Consider the following 24,720-nt stretch of genomic DNA (forward strand, 5'->3'; position numbering starts at 1 on the left):
TTGCACTCTCTGTCTCTCTCAAAATAAATAAACTTAAAAAAAGACAAGATTTCTTATCCTGTAAATATGATGCCAGTTACCATTCTCTGTCAGTGTAAATTGGGTAAATAGGGAAAAATTCAAACTAGAGAACTTTAAAACCTAATCAGTAAGTAATGTGAAGCTGACTTTTTCATCAGGCTCATGTTGGGCTCTTATAAGGAGTGATTACATGGTATAGAAACCATGTTCAGACTTGTATAGATTGTTAGAGTGGTGTAAGGAAGGTACATGGAAGTTAGGTGTGCAGGCTAACTAATCAAAGAACACTTTACAAAGGAGGTAACCGTTGATCTGATGCTCACACCATGAGTGAGACTTATGAAGCAGGGTGCGTGGCCAGTAGAGATGAGATCAAGGGGGTGCCCATGAACAGGCACAGAGCCTCAGGAAAGTCTAAGGAACTGCAGGTAGTTCTGTAAAGCACCTAGAAACAAATTCAGTGAAGAAGACAGATGCCTGTAAGGGAGTTTTGCAAGAGAACATTTAGCCTAGATTGAAACTTCTGGCATTCCTTTGCATTGTATGCTTGTTAAGAGCATAAAATACTTAAATCTTGATTTGGGTTATTTTAATGTAAGGAGGAAAACTCTTTTATTTCTTCAGATGCCGAAAGTTCAGTATAAATCAAACTGTAAACCATCCACATTTGCATATCCTGCCCCTCTGGAAGTACCAAAAGAAAAAGAAAAGGAAAAGGTAGGTTGTTTGTTCCCTTGAGCAGCATTTGTACTTCTATATAGAAGCTGCTTAGTGTTTTACTTGGGTGTGTTTTAAATACTTTAATGTTTTAAATTAGATATTTTCAAAGTAATACTTCTTATGGTAAAATCCAACATTACACAAGAATGTAAAGTAAAAGCCCTTTTTCTCTCCTGGTCATCCAAGTCCCACGTCACAGGAATCATAATTTCTGAATCCTTGCAAATGTTTTCTCTGCACATGTCAGTACTTTTTATACCACAAATAATTGTTGACACACTGTTCTGCAGCTTATTGTTTTCACTTTAACAGTTAATCTTTAGGGGACGCCTGGCTGGCTCAGTCGGTAGAGCATGCAACTTGATTGATCTCAGGATCATGAGCTCAAGCCCCACTTTGGGTGTAGAGCCTACTTAAAATTTTTAAAAGTATCTAAGTTTTTCAGTGTATATGGATCTCATTGCTGCAGAGCATTCCCTTTATGTACAATACCATTATCTGTCTTCTCAGTTCCTCGCATGATGAACACTTGAAGGTGGTTTCTAATTTGTCACTGTTACAAATGAGACTAGAATAAGAGTCTTTATACATGTGTGTTTGTGCACTTGTACGAGTATATCTATAGGTTACGATCTTAGATGTGATTGATTAGAAGTAATGTACATTATTTATTTTCATAGATATTAACTAAATTTCCTTTCAAAATGGATATAACCAACTTATGCTACTAACAGCAATGTATGAGAATACTCACTGATGTGTGTTAAACTATCGTGAGTTAGAGAGCTGCACTTGCCCCTGAAGTTTTCTCAGTAAAATTATCCTTTTTGATACCTTATACTAAGGAAAATACTTTTCTTCCTCTCAACAGTGCTCTGTATTAGCCAGTTGATTATTTGCTGTAAACTTTGTAAGTGGGGATAATTATACAACTGACCAAATTTGAGGGTCGTGGGTGATGAATATCTCTGACGACAACATCCTGTTCCATCAGCTATGTTTCAGACCCCCGGCTTTTAGGTCTGAAACAAAATCAGCTTATACCAATACTGCCAGCCTTCAAAGTCCCTGTTTTACCTTCGATTTTAGCAAGACCCATCAAGAAGGGTAGTTCTAGGCTAACCATTCACCCACTGTGTATTACAATTGTAGAGCATCTAATTCAGTAAGAGGATCTTTATGACCAAGTTTGGAGGAAATTTTTATGTTTTCTAGTGCTTTCCCTATAAAGTAAAAATGTATGCAGCACCCAAATATCTCAGAATCTCATGATAGCAAATCCACATCCAAGGTAGACTACAGATTAAAAAAAGTGGTAATAATAAGAGTTATATTGGATGCAGGCCTCTAGGAACTAAAGAATCACCTGAGGACTATAGTAGAAAATTATATGAATAAGTGTCCTGCTTATTTTTCGCATTTATTCCCTGGTTATTTTGTTATTTATGATACTTACTTCCAGGAAACAAAGTATTATAGAACTGATTTCTCTGTGGGCTTGTACCTTGTAGGTAAGAGACTACGATTTACCATGTTCACTTCCTCTAGGTTTCCACTGCTGTGTTATCTATTACTGCCAAGGCTAAAAAAAAGGAAAAAGAAAAAGAAAAAAAAGAGGAGGAGAAAATGGAAGTGGTAAGTATAATTTGGTGATCATGTGGGTTGATATATCTATCTTTATCATGGTCCAGGTTCTTCGTAAGTGAACATTTCCATACCTTGCTCTTGGCTTCCTTAAGTAAGTATCCCCGTTCCAAGCATAGAGACTCCTAAAGTTTTAATTGGAAGAGAGTTGAGTTCTTGGAGGAAATGACAACTAAAGTGGGTTTTGAAGGGCAGAGTAGAATTTTCAGACAATGAGATGATGTTGGGAGAAAAAAAGGCCCTTTCAAGCAAAGACAATATCATTTGTTTAAATAGACCCTCTTTTTATGGTCTCTCCTGGTAGAAAAACTTCCTTATCCTTTAAAACCAAGTTACATAGCATTCTCACCCCTAAGCACAGTTGTCCTGTCCATCCTGAGTCTGGTATGACTTTAGTTGTATTTTCATTACATCTAATCCTAGCTACCTTTTGTACCTAAGAGTTGCTCAGTAAAAGGAATGTCTGAGTGGCCCAGTTGGTTAAGCATCCAACTCTCAGTTTCGGCTCAGGTCATGATCTCACAATTTCGTGAGCTCGAGCCCCACATCGGGCTCTGTGCTAACAGTGCAGAGCCTGCTTGGGATTCTCTCTCTCTCCCTCTCTCTCTGCCCCTCCCCTGCTCACACTGTCTCTGTCCCTCTCACTATAAATAAACTTAAAAAAAAATTTTTAAAAGGAGTTGCTCAGTAAACTTATCAAACTTTATTCAGTGATGTGGAAGAGAAGTAAACCTTTGTTGGGTAATTTTCTCATATTTTCCAGGACGAAGCAGAAAAAAAGGAAGAAAAAGAGAAGAAAAAAGAACCTGAGCCAAACTTCCAGTTATTGGATAACCCAGCCCGAGTTATGCCTGCCCAGCTTAAGGTCCTGACCATGCCAGAGACCTGTAGATACCAGCCTTTCAAACCAGTAAGTTATCTATGGCCCTTAGCTATATGCCAGTGGGATATTAATTCGTAGAACAATGACATATTGATAGAAGAGGCTAAATCTCCAAAGCATTGGAGAAAGCTCTCTAGAACAAATCAGTCTCTTAGCAAAAGAGAGGACATTCCCTTTCATTTCATATAGATTTGGGAGAGATCTTTTTTTTCCTTTGGGTAACCCTACAAGCGTCCTTCATCTACCAGAGGCTTACATATTAGAAGTTCCTAATACAGCATGGTGATAGCTATGAGGTCAGCATAGACTCCAGGACCAGACATCCTGAGTTTGAATCCTCACTCTACCATTTACAGCCTGTGTAACCTTAAGTCTAATACTAAACCTCTCTCTGCCTCAGTTTCCTCTCCTGTAAAATAAGAATTATACCTAACTCAGGAATGAAAGAGTGAATAAGGTGATAACAGTTAATACACAAGCCCTTAGAGCATTGAATTTTACAATTTGAAAAGGATCTTTCTGCCATTTAATTTATTCTAAGGAAGAATGTTTCAGGTTAGAAACACTGAACAATAATTTGAGCATGAAAATGTCTTTTTTTCCTCCACATTCTTATAACTGGAAAACAAAGCTATTAGTAGACACATTTAATACATCCAGATCCTGGGCCTGTCTACAGTGCCATAGATGAGATTTCTAAAAAAAAATGTAAACCCATTCTCATCAACTTGAAAGTGGTCCCTGATAGTGGTGAGTGGAAGGCATCTCTTACCTACACTTGTGAGCCAAGGTCTTACCTAACTAGATTATCAGTAGAGGAGAGAAGGACAGGGATAGATGGCTGTATTTAGTGGTGAAGAGCTAGAATTGGGTAGAACTGAGTTTATACTCCAGCTCTGCCATTTCTTAGCTGTATAACTGAGACAAGTCTTTTGATCTTTTCATGTTTCAATGTCCTCATCTGTTAATGTTGTAAAGATTAAATAGATCCTTATATGTAAAATGCCTAAAACAATATCTGGCACATGGTAAATTCTTAATAAATATTAGTTGATGGGGCACCTGGATGGCTCAGTTGGTTAAGCACCTGACTTCAGCTCAGGTCATGATCTCGCGGTCTGTGAGTTCAAGCCCCGTGTTGGGCTCTGTGCTGACAGCTTGGAACCTGGATCCTGCTTCGGATTCTGTGTCTCCCTCCCTCCCTCCCTCCCTCTCTCTCCCTCTCCCTCTCCCTCTCTCTCTCTCTCTCTCTCTCTCTCTCTCTCTCTGCCCCTCCCCCACTCACAGTCTCTCAAAAATGAATAAATGTTAAAAAAAAATTTTTTTTAAGAAAATTTAATAAATATTGGTTGATGGTGGTAACAAGTCACCAGATGGCTGTAGGTAGCAAGGCAGTCAGGCCAGGAAGGCAGGAATAGTTTGAAGATCTTTTCCTACTTCCTATTAGTCCTTCATTATGACTAGAACCTAATACTACTTGGTCTGTAGTGTACAATGAATGAACTCATAGAACCACCAATGCACACCTTAAATGCAGTCACTGTCTACTCGACTACCCAGTTCATCTAAGTGGCATGTTTACAGAGAGTGTATTTAACAGTGTCTAGAAACTGCTGTTGCCAGTTTAAGTGGGGTATATCAAGAATAGATCTATTAGCACATAACTAGTGAATACAGAAAGCACACAAGACACCCAGTGTTCTTGACAATTACGAAGAACCGAAGACAGCAAAGTATACGCTCCATATCGTGAGGCCATATGAGAAGACTGATATGTTTCTGTTGGAAATTAAATGTTTATTAGCATTTGCTCAGAATGAGAGGAAGCTGCAACCGTTGTCCATCTAGGAGTCAAAAGACTGGCTTTGTCAGAGCAAGCCAGCAGTGAAGGCTAAGGAAGAGTTGCCAGCTGCCTGGCTGACTGTTGGTGGTGTGCTTCCCTAATGCACACACAGCCCCTCAGCAAAGACTGGAGACTTACTGGTTCCAGGTGTTTAAGGAAAGCCCTGCCCAATCGTAGCTGACCACTCAGTTGAGTAGAGACTACATGGTCACATACAGCAAAAAATACTGACTTTATGGAAGAAGTTCAGAAAAGTCACAAAACAGACAACAGCAAACCCTGGGGAAGGGAGAGAATCTGATTTCCAGAGTGCCTGCATGATATTATTTTAATGTCCAGTTTCAACAAAAAATTACAAGACATACAAAGAAATAAGAACCTAGATGCCTTAGGCAGACTAAATCAACTACTTAAAATATGTCTGAAGACCTAAAGGAACTAGGTTTAAAGAACTAAAGGAAAGTATGAGAATGTCTTAACAAGTAGTATCAGTAAAGTGATAGAAATCATAAAAAATAAGAGATTATGGAATTAAAAAATACAGTAACTGAAATGAAAACTATTAAAGGAGCTCAACAGCTGATTCAAGCAGGCTTGGGCAAACTTGAAGGTAGGTCAGTTGAAGAACAATTCTCCAAAAAAGGGTGAAGAAAAATGAACCTCAGAGATCTGTGGAACACTACCAGGCATACCAAGCTACATAAAATGGGATAATGGGAGTCCCAAAAAAGAAAAGCATAGAATATTTAAAGAAATAATGGATGAAAACTTGGCAGATTTTATAAATGTTACTAATCTACATATCCCAGATGTTCAGTAAATCCAAGAGTGATAAACCCAAAGAGATCCACACCCAGCCCCATCGTGATAAAATTGTTGAAAAATCTTGAGAGAAGCAACTCATCATATACTGGAACCCTAAATAAGATTAACAGCTGATTTGCCACCAGAAACCATGGAGGCCAGGAGGCAGTAGGATGATATATTCATAGTGCTGAAAGAAAAGACTCTCAACCAAAAGTTCTGTATCCATCAAAAGGGTCCTTCAAAAATGAAGGTGAAATTAAGACATTTCCAGATAAAAATGAAGAGAATCTGTTGCTAGCCAACTTGCCATACAAGGAAATACTAAAGTGAATGCTTCAGGCTGAAATGAAAGGACACTAGACAGTAATTTGAATCCACATGAAAAAATAAAGAGCACTGGTAAATGTAACTACATAGGTAAATCCGAATGATAGTATAAATGTATTTTTGTAACTCTTCTCCTATCTGGTTTAAAAGACAACTGTATTAAGCAGTCATAAATTGGTATTGATGTATGCACAAAAGCATAATTTGCATTAAACTATGTCATAGTTCTGGCTGCTAAAGCAGATTGCCACCTATCGTTTAAAACTAAATGGCTTAAACCACAAACATTTCTCACAGTTATGGAGGCTAAAAGTCCAAGATTAGGATGCCAGCATGATTGGGGTCTTAGTAAAGGCCCTCATCTTACTTTACACATGGCCTTCTTCTCATTGTGTCTTCACAAGGCAGAGAGCAGAGAGGAAAAGAAGCTCTCTTCATGGCTCTCCTTATAAGGGCACCGATTTCATTATTAATGAGGGCTAATTGCTTGCTAATGGCCCACCTGCTAATACTATCACTTTGGGGGATAGAATTTCAACATGTGATTGGCAGGATGAGAAGACACAGACATTCAGTTCATAACACGGTAACAACAAAGGAATGGGGAAACAGCTATATTGAAGTGTAGTTTTTGTATACTTTGAAGTTAAGTTGCTATTTTTCAGTGAGATTAAGATGTTAATTGTAACCCCAAAGACAACCACCAGACAAAACAACTCAAAAGTAGACTGAAAGAAACAAGGAAATTAAACTAGTACACTAGAAAGTACCTACATAATGCCAAAGGAAGCCAGTAGTGGAAGAATTGAGAAACAAAAATATAGAAGACATACAAAAAACAAATTGCAAAAATGGTACGAATAAGTCTTACCTTAGTAATCAGATGAAATATCTTTTTTTTTTTTTTTTTAAAGTAAGTTCTGGGCCCATCATGGGCCTAGAACTCACAGCTCTAACATAGAGTCTTATGCTCTACCAGCTGAGCCAACCAGGCACCCTCATGAGATGTAAATGGACTAACCACTCCAGTTAAAAGGCAAAGATCAGCCAAATGGATAAAAAAGAAGAGGACCCAACTACATGCTCTCTTATTAAGAGACACACTTTATGAGGTGCCTGGCTGCCTCAGTCAGTAGAGCATGCAACTCTTGATCTCAGAGTTCAAGCCCCATGTTTGGTGTAGAGATTACTTAAAAAATAAAACAGAGGGAGGTAAACCATAAGAGACTCTTAAATACAGAGAACAAACTGAGGGTTGATGGGGAGATGGGTGGGGAAAATGGGAGCTGGGCATTGAGGAGGGCACTTGTTGGGATAAGCACTGGATGTTGTATGTAAGGGATGAATCACAGGAATCTACTCCCGAAGCTAAGACTACACTATATATACTCACTATATGTTAGCTAACCTGACAATGAACTATTAAAATTTAAAAATGATAATAAAACAAAAAAAAATAAAATCTTAAACACACACACACTTTAGATTCAGAGATTCAAAAATTAAAAGCAAAAGGATGGGGAAAGATATCCCATGCAAACAAGTAACTAAAAAAGAGCTGAAGCAGCTGTACTAAATCAGAAAAAAATATATTTTAAGACAAAAATTGTTGCTAGAGACAAAGAACATTTTATAAAATTTTATAAAAAGGTCAGGGACTGACTGGCTCAGTCAATAGAGCATGCAACTCTTTTTTTTTTTTTTTTTTTTTTAAGTAATCTCTGCACCTGACGTGGGGCTCAAATTCATGATCCCAAGATCAAGAGTCACGTGCTCTTCCGACTGAGCCAGTCAGGCGCCCCAGGGTATGTGACTCTCGATCTCAGGGTTGTAAGTTCGAGCACCATGTTGGATATAGAAGATTACTTAAAAAAGAATAAAATAAACCTAAACCACATAGCTATAAAAGGCTCTTTCCTTATGTTGTTTATAATTGCAGGATTTGAGTTGGATTATTTCATTCCAATTAAGCGTAAAATAGTACAGTTATAACCTGGAGCCATCTGTTTCCAAAATATTGGAAGTCCTATTTGTTGAACGTAGATATTTTCTTCTGTTTGGTAGACAGTTCATCTCCATTTGGTCCTTTAAATGGTTCAGGTAAACTTGCAGGCCGTGGAGGATTAGTGGCCTTGTACTGTGATTGTTCTTGGGTGAATATGGATAGCACAGGCAGGGTCCATTCGTAAAATGGCTCCTCTGCAAGGAAAGCATACTTTTTAAGGGAAAGAGTCAGAAATTAATGTGTATGGATATGTGGGTGTTGAGAGAAGAGAAAGAGAATATAGATAGAAATTCATGAAGGCACACCAGTTTTATAGCATGGCAGGGCAGAGTTCCGACGAGTAAAAATCAGATTAGGTTGAACTGCAGAGATACTTGTACATACGTGAATCATTTGACTAATGTGCTTGTGCTTCTTTTCCTTCCCATTAATGTGCTGTGGTAGAAATAATGTTTTTCCAGATGTGCCCTGCCACTGTCGACTGATTTAATTACAGAGAGCAGCTTTCCATTTCCTTTGACACAGGCAAGAAAATGAGATAAGATTAGCACACCAGAGATGGGTGAAGAGTTTGGTATTTGAATTTACTTGTAATATGTTTGGGAGAGGGCTAATGCAATTGCTTTTACACTATAGTTCTTCTTTGTTGCCTATCTACTACTTTGTTGTCTTGTATCACAAGGATTTATAAATTAAAGTGAAAAACAATCGGTAAATCTGTGATATTTATGTCGTTCTCTCTGTCATTCTGAAATTGCCGGAGGAAAATTGGCTTTTCATTCGTAGATTGTCTTTTGTGTCCAAAACGATAGTTTTCTCACAAATGATAAAGTATCTAGTAGACTAGCGTGCTTCTTAAACTTGAAAGTGCACACATATCACCTATGGATCTCGTTAAAACGCAGGTTCTGCAGATCTAGGTAGGGCTATGTTTTCCGCATTTCTAACAAAGCCCCAGGTAGGAATGATGCTGCTGGTCCAGGACCATGTGTTGAGTAGCAGGGCATTAGAATTCATATCTATACTTAGACAGTAGACGTTCTCACTACATTCAGACTGAGACAATACTGGAAGTGCTTACTGTTCTTCGCTTGGGATGCATCATCTAAACCTCCTACCATCCATAGCCACTGGGCTAAGTTTGTACATATTCCTTATGGATTACAATGTTCTCTATCCTTTGTGATGTACACTGACGTTGCTTTCCTCGTTTAGTCTTCAGACTGTTCCTGAAGGAATAGATGTGGAAGATCTTATTAGCTCCTTCTCCCTGTTGAACAGTCGGTCACCAGTGTAGCATCACACAGGCACAGATGCCCAGGTTTTCTGACTTTTGTCTAGTAAAGTGTAGTTCTATTCCAGTCCTTTACTTCCAAATCATTCGAGTAGTCTTAAAGGTACCATTTCACAAATATGCGCCCTAGACTCGGAAGCAGTCTGAAAATATGAGTGGAATTTGTGCTTCTTCATTCCTTGCTCTGTGTTTCCAGCTCTCCATTGGAGGCATCATAATCCTGAAGGATACCAGTGAAGACACTGAAGAGCTGGTAGAACCTGTGGCAGCCCACGGCCCAAAAATTGAGGAAGAAGAACAAGAGCCAGAACCCCCAGAGCCATTTGAGTATATCGATGATTAAGGACCCAGAGGTATGTGTAGAATAAAACTGTGTATCAAGGGAAATCTATCGTCAGTACGTCATAAATGTTTTAGGCAGAGACTTGTCTCACTTCTTCCATTCCTTTTATGCTTAATCCCTGTTTACTTAAATGGTATTAAAATTTCCCCTCTTTTTGATTTCTTCCTGTGCACATAACCACCCGTTCCTTTTTCTTTTTCCCTCCACTCTGTTTGCCCTGTAGTGTTTGACCAATGCTACTAAAGTGGCTACAGACTGTTTTCATAGGTCCATGAGGAGGTAAGGAGCTTGCTCCAGAATGTAAATCTACTCAATGCTTCTTTCATCAAAAAAACCTTGCTTACTTACCTGCTCCCCCTAGAAAAAAGTCTGCTGAACTAACAAGTTGCTCACGGTAGAGTTGATTTACATTTTGATGTAAGCCCCTTATTACAGACCAGTTACAGTTCATGGATCACACAGGTCTAGGCTTCTCACTGATTGATCTCTCTCTCCCTTTCCTTTGGCAGTTCTTTTGGCACTGAAAGCCTTAATAATTTATTTATTCACTGAAGCTGTTGAACATCTAATGTGATAAGACACGGTGCTTAAAGGTACTTTGGAGTCCATTAGACTGTAACACAAAGCTTTGTCCAGTTGAAAAAGATTATTATTCCAGTATTCTAACAGTGTTGGAGTAGGTCTTTAGGTGCAGAAGATTGGAATAATCTATCTGAAGTCATGAAATTGTCCTTTTTCCCCCCATCTTGTTAGTAGTCATCACATATTTGGAAGATAACCTATGAACTATATAATCAAGGTTTACTAAGTCCACCCTAGTACATGTACATTGTCAGACAAATAAGAATTTACTCTTCTACTCTTCGAAGATAAGAAGAACAGGGGCACCTGGGTGGCTCAGGTCAGTTAAGTGTCCAACTTGCTTTCAGCTCAGGTCATGATCTCACGGTTTCTTGAGTTCGAGCCCCGTGTCAGGCTCTGTGCTGACAGTGTGGAACCTGCTTGGGATTCTCTCTGTGCCCTTCCCCCACTCACACTGTCTCTGTCTCTCTCAAATAAATAAATACACTTAAAATAAAATGGAAATAAAAATAATAAAAACAGTATCATTTATTACATTATGACAAAAGAAAAATACATTTAAACGTCAGGTGGTAAGTCTAGCACCATGAGTGTTACTCACTGACCAGCATTTAATGAAAGCTTTTTACACAAGTCTCAGATAAATATTAAGTCAGAAACCCCGCCATTAGTAGGAAACTATATTCAAGCCTCTGAGAGTGTTTGGACCTTTGAGAGAGGGAGATTTATACTAACTTCCTGGTTATGTAAACTTACTTTTGAAAATTATTTTTCAGCCTTTGGTTTCCTGAGCTTTACCCAAGCAACACAAGGCACTGTTGATACAATGAGCACTCGGTGTCTATGTGGAACTGAACGGACTCACATTAGCCCCCTTAATTAAGCCTTTATAACACCTTCACACCTTACTGAAAACCCCCTGATTAAATCTTTCAAGGCAATTAATTACAAGATGGCTTATAAAAGTTTTAGTTAGAAATTGGACTTTTTTTCTTTCTTCCTTTTTTTTTTTTTAAGTGAACTCTGCGCCCACTCACAGCCCCGAGTTCGAATGTCGTACGCTCCACCAACTGAGCCAGGCCAGGCACCACAGAAGTTGGATTCTTATTCTTTTCAAAAGGATAAAATAGTCTAGTAGGAGTGTAAACACTGTAGTCTGTCTTAGCAAAAAGTAGCTTTTAGGACGACACAGGCAAGGTTAGGGGCCAGTTTTAGACTTCAACAGCTAGTAATAAAAATAAAAAATAAAAAAATGTTTAAAGAGTGACCCTAGGGGCTCCTGGGTGGCTCTGCTCGTTGAGCATCTGACTCTTGATTTTGGCTCAGGTCATGATCTCGTGGTTGTGATATTGAGCCGCTTGTTGGGCTCCATGCCTAGTGTGGACCCCGCTCACGATTCTCCCTCCCTCTGATCTTCTCCCCTCCTCACATATGCACTCTCTCTTTCTCTCTCTCTCTCTCTCTTTCAAATACAATTAAAAAAAAAAAAAAAAAAGAATGACCCTAGCTTTCCCCCTCACCCCTTCCCTAGGATCTCATTGCTCTTCTGAAGAAGACTGTCCAGGCTCGTATGGGAAATGCCTGTGAGGACGTTCATGCCGAGACCCGCTATTCACTGCATGTATCATTGCCTCTGCGTTGACCTGAAGAACCTTGTCTCCAAGTCTTTGGTGAAGAGAAGATATAGGACTATTTAGTGTGCTCTTTACAGAACTTGGTTTTCAAATAAATATATTAAAATCTCAAAATGGACAAGAGCTTTTTAATTTGTTTTTCAGCCTTGATTTTAAATGAATGGACCTAATATCCTCCCCCCCACCATGAAATGCCTAAACCCAAAGAGCTAAATCCTCGATTGTCAGGATGAGTACGCATGACTTTCATGTTGATGAAGTTAAACTAGTTTATAGGTTATTTGAAAAATTATGCCAAAAAAAAAAAAATCAACCTTTGTTCATGACTCCAAGAATTCTCTGCAGTTTTTAAAATTGGATTGAGGGTATGGGTGCCATCATCTACTGAAGAAGTCCTTGTAGTGGTCGGAGGGAAATGTTTATTTAGGCAGCTCAGTAACATTTGTTTTTAAATAAGCTTTGCTGGAGTGCCTGGGTGGCTCAGTCGGTTAAGCTTCTGACTTCAGCTCAGGTCATGATTTCATGGTCTGTGAGTTTAAGCCCTGTGTCGGGCTCTGTGCTGACAAATCAGAGCCTGGAGCCTGCTTCAGATTCTATGTCTCCCTCTCTCTCTGCCCCTCCCCCGCACTCACTCGCTCGCTCTCAAAAATAAATAAACATTAAAAAACAATTTTTAAATAAGCTTTGCTTATTGTTACCTGCTTTTGACCCTGTTGAGGACAACAGATACAATTCATTTCATTTAGCCACGGGATTTGATAATGTACCCTTTTTCCCATTTTTTTTCTGCCCTTTTTTCCCATGTGCCTTTTAATTTGAAATATAACTGTAATATAATAATGCAGAAATTTGAAGTATATACAATTTGGTATGTTTTGGCAAGTCCTATTTTGATTTCTGTATTATCAGATCTTACTTAGCTGTTGGGCTTTTGAAATAAGCAGATAAGGTCATTATTCTGACAACCTCCTCTTCTCGTCTTCTTGCCGTATGAAGCGGGTCTTTGATGTACTGGGACACAGCAATAAGAGCTAGTTTGGGGGGGATTGGGTGGGGTTCTTTGTGTTTTGGCCTTCAATCACGTAAAATAAAAGGTGACTTCCAGCATTTATACAAGAATAGTTCTTTGCTGCAACCTTGATTCTTACACTTTTTAATTTAGGATACAGCCTTCTAAGGGCTTCTGCGGGGGGTGCTATCATTAGAGGAAACAAACGCCCAGACGGATCAGCCCTGTTCCACTCCACCACAGCTTTGTTGTTAGACCCAGGTCTAAAGGTTACTGATCCCAGAGGATGGCTCCACTCATTGGTTAATTTCATTGTATCCCCTCCTTTGTAAATTCCTGTTTCCTCAATATCAGATGATTCTATAAAAGAGATTATCTCATTTCCTAGCCTCTCATTAGCTATGTCCTTCCTGTTCAAGCTCTTAACATTGCTTGCATTTCAGACAGTTATCTCTAACATTTCCCTTAATATATGAAATGTTTATAAAACAGAAGTCTCTCAATGATGTCACTGTCCAAAATTGAGTAGTCTGGGAGAGGTGGTACATTCACTGGCCTCTGGCCAAAGTTATTCCACACTTATAGATTGAACTTCAGGGAGCGGTCAAGCTTTAGTTCCTTGTAAGCAGTGCAATTTAGGATTTGTAACTTGGTCTTAAATCTTGAGGTTGTAGCTCTAAAAAAAAAAATGTAAGCTGTAAAGTAAAATGGCCACTTGGATCAGATTATGATGAGATTGTCTGTTTTCATGATGACTTTTGTTCTCCTAGAAGACTTCCTAGCATGTGCATAGCACTGAGAGCTAACCAAGGAGCAAAGGAATTTAAGGTGAAATAAGAACAGGGTGAAATAAAGTCATGTGTAAAGACAGGATAGGAGCTAAGAATTGGCACATTCACCAGAAGAAACGGGAAAGTGGCAGCAGTTAACTCCCAGATGATGTCATTGTGGCGAACTTGCCGACTTGAAAGCAAGTGAGATGCACAGCAAGGAAACCAAATGGAAGGAAATTGATTTCTTGGACTGGGGTGAATACTAGAATCCTGTCTTTCTCAAACCCATCTGCAGTTAAATGACTGCTGAGTCTGGCTTTTAAAAGTACTCTCCTTATGGAGCGCCTGGGTGGTTCAGTGGGTTGAGCATCTGACTTCAGCTCAGGTCATGATCTCACAGCTTGTGGGTTCAAGCCCTGCGTCGGGCTCTGTGCTGACAGCTGGGAGCTCAGATCCTGCTTCAGAACCTGTGTCTCCATCTCTCTCTGCCCCTCCCCCACTTAGGCTCTGTCTCTCAAAAAATAAACATTAAAAAATTTTTTAAAAATAAAAGCACTCTCCTTAGACTTTAAGGCAAAAAACATGACTTCAGTAAATGTCTCTAGTGGAATATAACCATTTTTAACTGCTTTTTATGCTAGTTGGTTATCATGGGTAATGATATGTAAATTAATCTCCAAGAGCCATTTTGTTAGACAAAGAGCTTTGATATTTTCCTCTTCGCCCTCCAACTGTAAAGGTATAACAAACTAATAAATCCTTAAAGATACCTTATCTTTTAAAAAATTAATAAAAGTACTCTCCATGGCATCAATAGCAAGTCTTTTCCTCCTCTGACCAACCTGTTCGTTTAACAAATTCAAAAAATACTTAATTTGAGCATTTCTTTGTGCAAGGATTCTTGGGCACCTTGGCAGGTCCCACTCCCTCTGACTGCTTTTGAGCTCTAGCCTTCCTCAGAATTGGGTCTTTGACCTTCTTGGTCCACTCTCCAAGCAAGCCCATCCATCCCACACCTTCATCCACCGTCTTTGTGCAGATGATTCTCCAGTCCACATCTCTCCCACCCTCTTCATCTGAGCTCTTGGCACACACATCCAGCCACTCACTGGATCCCCATTCGGGCTGCCTCTCGGGCACTTAATACAGTGTATCCAAGACACTTCCAGTCTCCTCTAACTTTTTGGAGCTAATGACAACCCCTCCATCTGGCAGCTCGCACCAAAAACCCACGCTTCCCCCTTGACTCAATGTTTAGCCTCAATTATCTCTTCAGTTCATCCACCCTCCTTCCCCCACTGGTCACTACCCCTGGTTCAAGCACTTAACTGTCTATCAGCCTCTAGACTTAGCCCACTCTAATCCATTCTCCAAACTGAGCTTTCTACAATGCAAATCATAGTAATCTGCTTCAAGTTTCTCAGTGGTTCTTTGTTGAATAATGCCCAAATTCTTTAGTAAGTGTTCAAAGCTACACAAGACTTTAGCTGCTGCTCAGCTCTCCAGCTTCTCTCTTGACTTCTCCCACCTCACGCCCAGAACCACTTACACTTCCTCCAAAGATCCAAGCTTTGTGTCACCTCCTGGCCTTTGCACATACCATTCCCTGTTCCTGAAATACCCTTCTCTTCTTCACTCCCACCCTGTCCCTCTAGGTCTGGTGAATCTACTAGTTAGTTCTTTAGGTTTCAATTTATAGAGACTTACTTCAAGAAACCCACACCAATTCCACCTCCCCTCCCCCACCCCCAGAGCTGGACTAGGTCCTTCTGCTTCCCCAGCACCCAGTATCACCCCCTATTGTCCTTACTACCGTCATTCATTGCCTAAGTTACCTATTTTCCCCCTCATTTGTCTTTGTTTTTGTTTTTGTTTTTTAATGTTTATTTATTTTTGAGAGAGAGGGGGACAGAGGATCTGAAGCGGGCTCTGCACTGACAGCAGTGGAGCCCGATGTGGGGCGTGAACTCACAAACCGTGAGATCATCACCCGAGCTGAAGTCAGACACTCAGCAGACTGAGCGACCCACCAGGCACCCCTCCCCCTCATTTGTCTTGCTTACATTTATAACCTTAGCACATAGAGCATGATCACCTAGTCATTGACTACCTGTATCGAGAACTGAGAGCCACAGCTAAGCACTAACAGAAGGATTGGGACGGAGTCCACGAGCACGTAAGAGGTGATTAATTTGTCTGTCTTGGAGCTGCCTTCTCCAGGGATCTATAAAAGTCTTTTCTCATTCCTGTCGTGATTAAACATTCCTGCTAAGGACTGTTTTTCAGTTTTGTTCTTGGAGAACCCAGGCTTTTCTTTGTGTGTGTAGGGAAGATCATGTCTCTGAAATCTATAATTGGCATGAGATGAGAAGAAATGAGCTTGGGCAAAGAAGCTTTTGTGGCTTTGTCCCATACCCCTCCCCAACCTCCTTATCTTCATTATTAATGAGACAACACTTCCACTTTCCACGAAAAATTCCTTAGAAGGTGGTTAGCTTGATTGTTTCTAAAGTTCAAATTCCTTTTCTACCCTTTCCTTTTTTACGATTAAAAGCCACAGGGGCCCTTCCAAGCCAAACTACGTAATGGGAAAATCGTGGACTCTGGCCTCAGACTGGTTCATATCCTGATCTTGTCCCTTGGTGGTTTTCTCATTTGTACAAAAGAAATAATGTTCACCTCAAGGTTGTTACAAGGATTAAATGATAATGGCTAATTATTACATCCTTAGTATGTGCCCGACACTACTGGGAATCACATGTGTTCATATACTCATTCCTCACGACCCCCTAGGATATAGACGCATTTACCTTGAGATCTTTTTTTTTTTAAAACTGATAATCAATTTATTTAAAAGGCTGACTTAAGCATCTGCAGTGGTAACCTCAACGTCAACTCCTGGCTCAATACTGATGCAAGTAATCTGTTTAACAATCTCAGAAGGACGGTGCAAATCAATGACTCGCTAATGGATCCTCATCTGAAAACGATCCCAAGTCTTAGAACCTTCACCTCAAGGAGTTTTTCTTGTAGTGATTCTCAGAGTCTTGGCAGGCATCTGAACTGGTCCTTTCACTTTGAGATTCTTTTCCTTGGCGCCTCTGATCAGGTCAGCACATACCTTCTCCAAAGATTGTACGTTGCGGCCTGTTAGAGTAATTCTAATTTGCTGAATCGCCACCTCCGGTTCCACAGGTGTCTTCCCGGTGGCTTTAAAAGCCACGGCTGCCGCGCGGCTTCCTGACCGACTTGTTCCTCGGCGACAGCGAACAGCGGTGAGACAGGAGCAGGAGCCGGGCCTCCAAAGCTCCGCTGTGGCTCCGAGCGTGTTTTCCTCAAAGAGCAAGATCTTCTTTATTAAAGAGCCTAGTACTTAAGTAGGCCTTAACTAAATTTTAGCTGAATAACGGTATGGTCTCACCCTTCATTTGACACATGAGGACACTCATAACGGTGACGGGACCTGTTCAACATCAAGAGCCATTTGTACAGTTGTGTCTCCAGTTCATCTTTCCATTAAGCTGGTCGGTCTCTGGCCTGTTAATTTTCTGGCCTTGTTTGATCCAAAGGGGCAACAGACAAATGGCAAATAGCTACTTCTTTGCTTATCCTATGTCCAGACTCTGCTCCTAGTTTGTGTCCGCCACACTCCTAAGCCAGGACACCTTTCTAAAAAGGGGTTGTCAACAAAAGCAGTGTTTTATTTCATTGTTCTCTCTTTTTTTAAGTTTTTATTTAAATTCCAGTTAACATACAGTGTAATATTAGTTTCAGGTGTACAATGTAGTGATTCAACACTTCCCTACAACATCCGGTGATGATCACAAGTGCCCTCCTAATCCCCATTCCCCCACCCACCTCCCCTCTGGTAACCATCAGTTTGTTTTCTATAGTTAAGAGTCTGTTTCTTGGTCTGCCCCTCTCTTTTCTCCCTTTGCTTGTTTGTTTTGTTTCTGAAATTCTACATATGAGTGAAATCATGGTATTTGATGGTATCTTTCTCTGACGGACTTATTTCACTTAGCATAATACTCTCTAGTCTCATCTACATCATCGCAAATGGCAAGATTTCATTCTTTTTCATGGCTGTGATATTCCATTATATATATACATATATATAATGTGTGTGTGTGTGTGTGTGTGTGTGTGTGTGTGTGTGTCTATCTTACATCGTTCATCAGTCAGTGAACACTTGGGCTGTTTCCATAATTTGGCTATGGTAGATAACGCTGCCCTAAACATCAGCGTGCATATATCCCTTTGAATCAGTATTTCTGTATCCTTTGGTTGAATAGTAGTGCATTTGCTGCATTGTAGGGTAGTTCTATTTTTAACTTTTTGGGAAACTCCATACTATTTCTCTGGAGTGGCTGCAACAGTTCGCACTCCCACCAGTGCACGAGGGTTCCCCTTTCACATCCTTGCCAACACCTGTTGTTTCTTGCGTTGATTTTAGCCATTCTGACACGTGGGAGGTGATAGCTCACTGTAGTTTTGATTTGTTATTTCCTCGGTGATCAGTGATGTTGAGCATCTTTTCGTGTGTCTGTTGGCCATCTGTGGGTCTTCCAAAAGTAGTATTTTTCTAATCCCCGGAGCCTCTACAACACAGCCCACTATTGATGGGCATTTCCCATCTGTTTGCTGGGGTCTGGGCAGCTCCTTTAGTGCATGCACTCAGTGTTTTCCAAATCAGTGGGTTATTTATTTGCATCCGGGAGATAATTACTTTCCAAGATCTCAGGCATTACATACAGCTGGGACTTGGCAAAGAGTTGAAGAGACAGAAAGAGTCTCCCATTAAGTCATATTCCCAGGACCTGGTGTGAGCAGCCTCTGACTCCTGTGCCATGATCTCTCAGAAGCCCTGATTCATGTTCTAAAGATTAAGAGGTTCACAAGCATCAAAGGCTTTCGCTTATGAGGGGTATAAACTAGCCTGTCCAAAATAAGGGGGACGGGGGGGGGGGGAGGTGACGGGTCCCTAAGCAAATTCCTTTCTTTGTTCTTAGATTAGAAGCCTTCAGGGTGAGAGGAAGGGCTATTCACTTACCTCACTGCCAGCCCCAGGAATCAGTCTCTCCTCCAAGCCCCTCTCGGGCATGTACGACACACGGTTAGCAAGGCGATTCATTGTTCTTCCATGGTTTCCTGTGTAGGATGTCTGTTAACAAGCCAGTCCATAAATAAGCTCCTGAAGGGCAAGCATCAAAGTATCCCCCAAAGTCCCTGTCACAATGTTTGATAAATAAAGCCTACTGGTTTCAGATTAAATAATTGCGTTAGCTTGGGGAGTCTGGTGATTCTGACTTACACATGATTAGCATATAAACTTCATGAGGACAAGGAGCTTGTTTGAGATGGTTTTGCCGTATTCTTGGCGCCTAGAGCGGTTCCTGGTTCACTGCAGACACTAAGTATTACATAGAGAAGCGGATGGACAGACAGATGGAGGGACAGATAGCGACAAGCCTGTATTTTGCTCCCGTGTGTGCTTATTTATTTTGAGAGAGAGCATGCAGGAGTGAGAAAGGAGCAGAGAGAGAAGGAGAGAGAGAGAATCCCAAGCGAGCTCTGTGCTGTCGGTGCAGACCCCGACTTGGGGCTTGATCTCACAAACCATGAGATCATGACCTGAACATCAGGAGTCAGACACTGAGCCACCCAGGTGCCCCTCGCATTGACATTTTTAATCCTCCCAATTCTATCGTGAGGTAAATAGTTCTGCCCCAGGAAATGGGGCTCAGAGAGGGTAAGGGCGCGTCATAAGTTGTGAGATGGGAGCTCAGGGCCAGATCTGTGTGACTACAAAATCTTTTTTTATTGCTTTTGCTTTTGCGTATATTTTAGTCACTATGGCAGTGACTCAGCGTATCTGGAGTCCAACTCGGAAATCCAGCAAGTTTAGCTCCCGCTCAGATGATCGTGACGCAGATGGACCCGAGGCCACGCCGAGAAACACCGTCCTATACAAAACCGCCTCCACAAGACCAGTGTCCCCTTGCCACCTCGATGGGGTGTGGATCTGGGGAGAGCGGGGAGCCCTCCAACAGCGTGGCCTTCAGCAAAGGCCCACCCGAGGAGAGGGGTGTCTCCGGGGGTAATGCAGGACCTCACGACTGAGACAGTGTGAGCGCGCCTGGAGACAGGATGTCCTCCCCAAAGGAAAGGTCCTCAGAAACCAAACTGACGGCCAAGCGGCAGGAGTGGGAGTGCCGTCCTGCAGCGGTCCCTTGGAGGAGTCTTTGTGGTACAAGCGATACGCGGCCCAGGCCCACTGGCCTCCGTCTCCAGGCTCTCCTAGACACGCCCCTGCGATTGCGACTCGCCATCAAAAAGGACTTGGGATTTGTCTAACTCTGGCAGCACCCCACTTTACGAGATGCCTCTTTGCCGTCTTTCCTAGAGCCCTGTGATGGGCATGCTGAGGAGCCCAGAGGCCACGATGCCCACTTTCCCTGGAAGGTGCCCCGCTGTGGCCCCAGCCTGAGACTGCGGCTCGTCGTGACGCGGCATTACCCGACGGCGCCCGGGAGTAGACGCCAGGCCTCGGGCCGGCCCCACAGTGGCCTGAACACAGCCTCCCCTCTCTCGAGTGCTCTAAGGGGAACCGTGAGCAGTCAGCGCGGTCACACCTCCGCCAGCAGCCAGGGGAAGGCAAGAGGGTCACGCTCAGGGGCGGGGGAGGACGGCAGCACCAGATCGGCCATCAGCAGGCCACACGCATGCTGGAGCCGGCATCGCAGGGGCCCAGGACGAAATAATTCCATTCTTCTGAAAATAATTTGATCAACATATATTTGTAGTCGAAACGGTCTTGATGGGAAAAAAATTAACAAGTTGCTAGACTTCCTTACATTTATTTTGTGCCTTAGAAATGTTTTATTTTGGGGCGCCTGGGTGGCTCAGTCGGTTGGGCGTCCGACTCCGGCTCAGGTCACGATCTCGCAGTTGGTGGGTTCGAGCCCCGCGTCGGGCCCTGTGCCGGCAGCTCGGAGCCCGGAGCCCGCTTCGGATTCTGTGTCTCCTCCTCTGCCCCTCCCTGCTCGTGCTCTGTCTCGCTCTGTCTCTCAATAATAAATAAACATTAAAAAATTTAAGAAAAGAAATGTGTTTATTTTTAATGGGAGCAAGGAAGGGCGTTAAGTGGAAGCACCATAATCTTTTTAGTGCCTGGAGTCTTCAAGGGCCCTGAGCTAGGCCCGAATGGGGACAGGTAACCCGTGCTGGGTCCCTTCGTATTCCCAAGCCTCTGCTTCAACGCAGCCAGGCTGTGGTGGTGGAGCCGCCACAAAGAAGGAATATGGAAGAGCGCTGCGTCTGAGCGGAAGCCAGCGGGAACAAACCAAACTGCGGAGGTCAGATCCATCAACGACTGGGTTCAGCCCCTACTTCTGTACCACTTTGGAGAGGACCCAGGAAGCTCATTCACTCACGTATCGCCCTTTCTCCAGAGAACTTCTATAACCTTTGCAGTCCAGCCACCACTTCCGTTCCCTCTGCTAACTGGCATCTGTATCTTCGTTTCTCCCCGAGGAACGGGCCGCTTGCCGGCTCCGCTCAGGCACCGGTCGGTCGGCACCCTCCAGCCACAGGCCATGGGTATTGCGCCAGCGAGGAACCAACGACTCCCGCCAGGCCGACCCCGGCCGATCAGCCCCCACCCCGGGACACCTGTTCCGGCTACCGGGAACCACCCTCTCTTCCGTTTCCGATGTGGCCTGGATGTGATGCCAACCCAGAGGACGCCGAGCCAAGAGGCAGCTCTGTGCCTCGACTTCCAGACTTTGAGACGCCGTGAGCAGCAAAATGATGCGCTTAAGCAAAACGCAAGCCGCTTGGAGTTGAATTGGGGGCATCTGATACCAAAAGAGTACTTCCAGAGGCGACTTGCTCTTGCCACGGCCATGTCTTTAGCTGGACTTGGTCAATTCACGTTCCTATGCCCACCACTCCCAGGGCCCGAAGCAGTGGTTTTCAGACAAGGGGCACAGCTGCCCCGAGGAGGGAGGCATTTCACACATTGGTGGGGGCATTTTGGGGTGACTGGGGGCATTTCCACGATGTTTGGGGAACCCAAGCGGCACGCCTGGGGGGAGCCTGCCACACCGGACTATTGAAGAGCGTGGCTGCGGTGACACTGGTCTTGGTTCGCTTCAGACCTTTACCGAGAGCCGCTCATCATGTTGAAAACTCGCGTCGAAAATGGCCACAGCACCGGGGACCCAAGTTGCTACCACGGCACACGTGCACCAGCCGCAGGGCGCTGGCTGCCTGAAGGCCACACGCATCAGACTGGTGTAACCGGCCCAAGTGCTTACATGCGGAAATAGGTTTGGTTTTTACAAATCGCTTTCCTTTGATTTCTTCTTTTTATTGCAGTTAGGGCATTATAATGATTATTTTAAAGTCATGTGGCCAGACAGGTTAAATTACCCGGGAATTTCGGGGCGCCTGGGTGGCTCAGTCGGTTGAGTGTCCGACTTCAGCTCAGGTCACGCTCTCACGGTCCATGAGTTCGAGCCCCGCGTCAGGCTCGAGGCTGATGGCCCAGAGCCTGGAGCCTGCTTCCGATTCTGTGTCTCCCTCTCTCTCTGCTCCTCCCCCGTTCATGCTCTGTCTCTCTTGTCTCAAAAATAAATAAACGTTAAAAAAAAAAATTAAAAAAAAAATTACCTGGGAATTTCATTTTAGGATAGGAAGGAGGATGTTACAAAACTTGAGGCTAACAAGGACGTCTGGGAAGTTGGAGACTCACCACCCAGGGCAGCTAGGCATCCTCAGTGGGGAGCCCCTCTGAGGCCTGCCCGTCCGTTCCTCCCAGCAGCCTGGCCTCCGCTGGCTGCGTCGTCGGCAGGCTCTACCCTAAAAGGACATGTGAAGGCTGAGCAGGCAGAGAAAATGAATGGCGCCTGCGGCTCTCACAGCTTCCCGGAGGGAGGGAGTGGGGGCTATGGAGGGCCGGGGGCCAGGCAGCCTCCCAGGACAGGGCTTCACCCGGAGCTTGGGCTCCACTGTGGTTCCGGCCCCAGGAGCCCCGATTAGAGAATCCAGAGCAAGGCAGACCTCCAAGTGCAAGTAAAGAACATTGCCAGAGGCGCACACACATTTCTATGACACAGATGGTTCTAGAAAATGTGAGTCAGGACAGACCAGAATCCTGAGGGCTCTTGGGGCCAAGATGGTGGGGGGGGGGTTTGGGGGAAGGAAACCTGTCCCCATCTTGGCTCCTTCCCCAGACCTGTGTTCTGGGTTTGGTGCCGTGAGTGGACATGGCAAAAGGCCTGCTCAGGAAGTTGTGTGGTCGCAGCTGGCCTGGCCTGAGACCTGGCCTCCCAAAGGCCTGGACAGCATAGACTCGAGGGGCTTGGGGGTCCAGACCAAGGCCTAGACACTGCAGGGCAGTGCCACCATACTGCACCGCCATTCCAGAGTACCCCTGGATTCAGTGGTGGGTCAGCCAGCACCCCCGCCTTCCCAGAGGGAGGGCCACCCCCCCAGACCCCAGCCCCCCCTCGGCACTTCCAGGCTCGCTCCAGGGAGAAGGCTGAGAAGGAGCTACCCTTGCACCTCCCTCCCCAGCTGTTCTTGGAACCAAAAAAGTTTATTTACCAGCCTTTTGGTAAGTTCCTCCGGGAAGGGATCTCGTGGGAAGGCTCAAGGGGGAGACGGAGGCACAGGACAGGGTGATGATTCATCGCAGCTCATTCTGTGCCTCCCTGCCCAGTCCTACTGTGTGTGGAAGCCCAAGTCCAGATCATGTCAAAGTGAGTCTCCGTTCCAGCAGTCAGCCGGGCCACCCTTCCCTCCACCTCCTGCTAAGCTCCCCCAAAGATGCTGCCCTAAGCCTAGTCCTGTGGCCACCAGAGACATAGGGATCTGTGGGTCTTTGCTGGACCACCTCTAGGTATGCCTTGACCTTGGGTCAAGACAGACAAGACAGGCAGGGTCAGAGTTCCATCCTTCCAGCTCAGGTACAGAGCTGGCCCGGGACAATGCTCTGGCACCTGCTCGAGGTAGAGTGCGTGCAGTGGATGGGCTGCGTGGGCCCGCTCACGTCCAGGCAAGCTGGTCTGCGCGACCAGACAGGCAGGGCAGCGCCAGCTGCCCACTGGCTCTCAGGACAGGGCCTTGAATCTATGTCTCCCCCAGGGTCACGTATGGAGAAGGTCAAGGAACATCGTGGGGCCGTGTGGACTGGGGTGGGCAGCAGAGACAGAGCTGGGTCCTTGAGCAGTGACAGCCTCCTGATGCTCCCAGCTCCCAGGACAACCCCTCCCCAGATGCCACCCGCTGGACCTACCCCCTGGATGCTTGTCTCCCTCCTCAGTGCTCCCAAATCAGAGTGCTCAGCGCAGGAAGTGCTTCTCGGTAGACACATCATCCGGGCGGATGTCAGCTGCCTCTGCTCCTCAGGCTGTCTCGGGTTTTCACCCTGTGCCCAATTATAAAGAGAACTCAGCTTCCTTTCAAGCGCCCCACTCATGAATGCCCCCAAGAGAAATGTGTAGATGGCATGAGGGGTTCTGAGGGGCTATATTCGCATGAGTTAGAAGAGACCACAGATCTCCCTGGACAATCAAAGTGATAGCAGCTTAAATAAAGTAGAGGTTTGCTTCCCTCTGTTCATCACGTCTGTAGGCATTTAGAGCAGCCTGGCCTGGTGTGCCTCAGTGTCAGGGACCCAAGCTCCCTCCACCTTGTGGTGCTGTGTACTGGGCAGAATAGAGTCCCCACAGGGTTCACGTCCACCCAGAACCTCAGAATGTAACCTTATTTGCAAATACGATCCTTGCAGGTAACCAGGAGGAAGTCAGACAGGAATAGGGGGAGGC

General features: G+C 43.9%; 1 protein-coding gene and 1 pseudogene across 1 annotated transcript in view; one reads left to right on the plus strand and one right to left on the minus strand.

Annotated features, from left to right (window-relative positions):
• PSMD1 (proteasome 26S subunit, non-ATPase 1) overlaps window positions 1-12,217 on the plus strand; it is a 95,315-nt gene extending 83,098 nt beyond the window's left edge. Inside the window, exons 21-25 of the mRNA XM_030324987.2 lie at window positions 646-738; window positions 2,290-2,376; window positions 3,149-3,295; window positions 9,741-9,897; window positions 12,001-12,217. Of these exons, the coding sequence (XP_030180847.1) occupies window positions 646-738; window positions 2,290-2,376; window positions 3,149-3,295; window positions 9,741-9,887 (474 nt within the window). The 3' untranslated portion in view covers window positions 9,888-9,897; window positions 12,001-12,217. The remainder of the gene's footprint in view (window positions 1-645; window positions 739-2,289; window positions 2,377-3,148; window positions 3,296-9,740; window positions 9,898-12,000) is intronic.
• Window positions 12,218-16,748: 4,531 nt separating this feature from the next.
• Window positions 16,749-18,989, minus strand: LOC116738228 (annotated as a pseudogene).
• Between the last annotated feature and the right edge of the window lie 5,731 nt (window positions 18,990-24,720).

The sequence above is a fragment of the Lynx canadensis genome, chromosome C1 (genome assembly GCF_007474595.2).
Source record: "Lynx canadensis isolate LIC74 chromosome C1, mLynCan4.pri.v2, whole genome shotgun sequence".
Lineage (NCBI taxonomy): Eukaryota > Metazoa > Chordata > Mammalia > Carnivora > Felidae > Lynx > Lynx canadensis.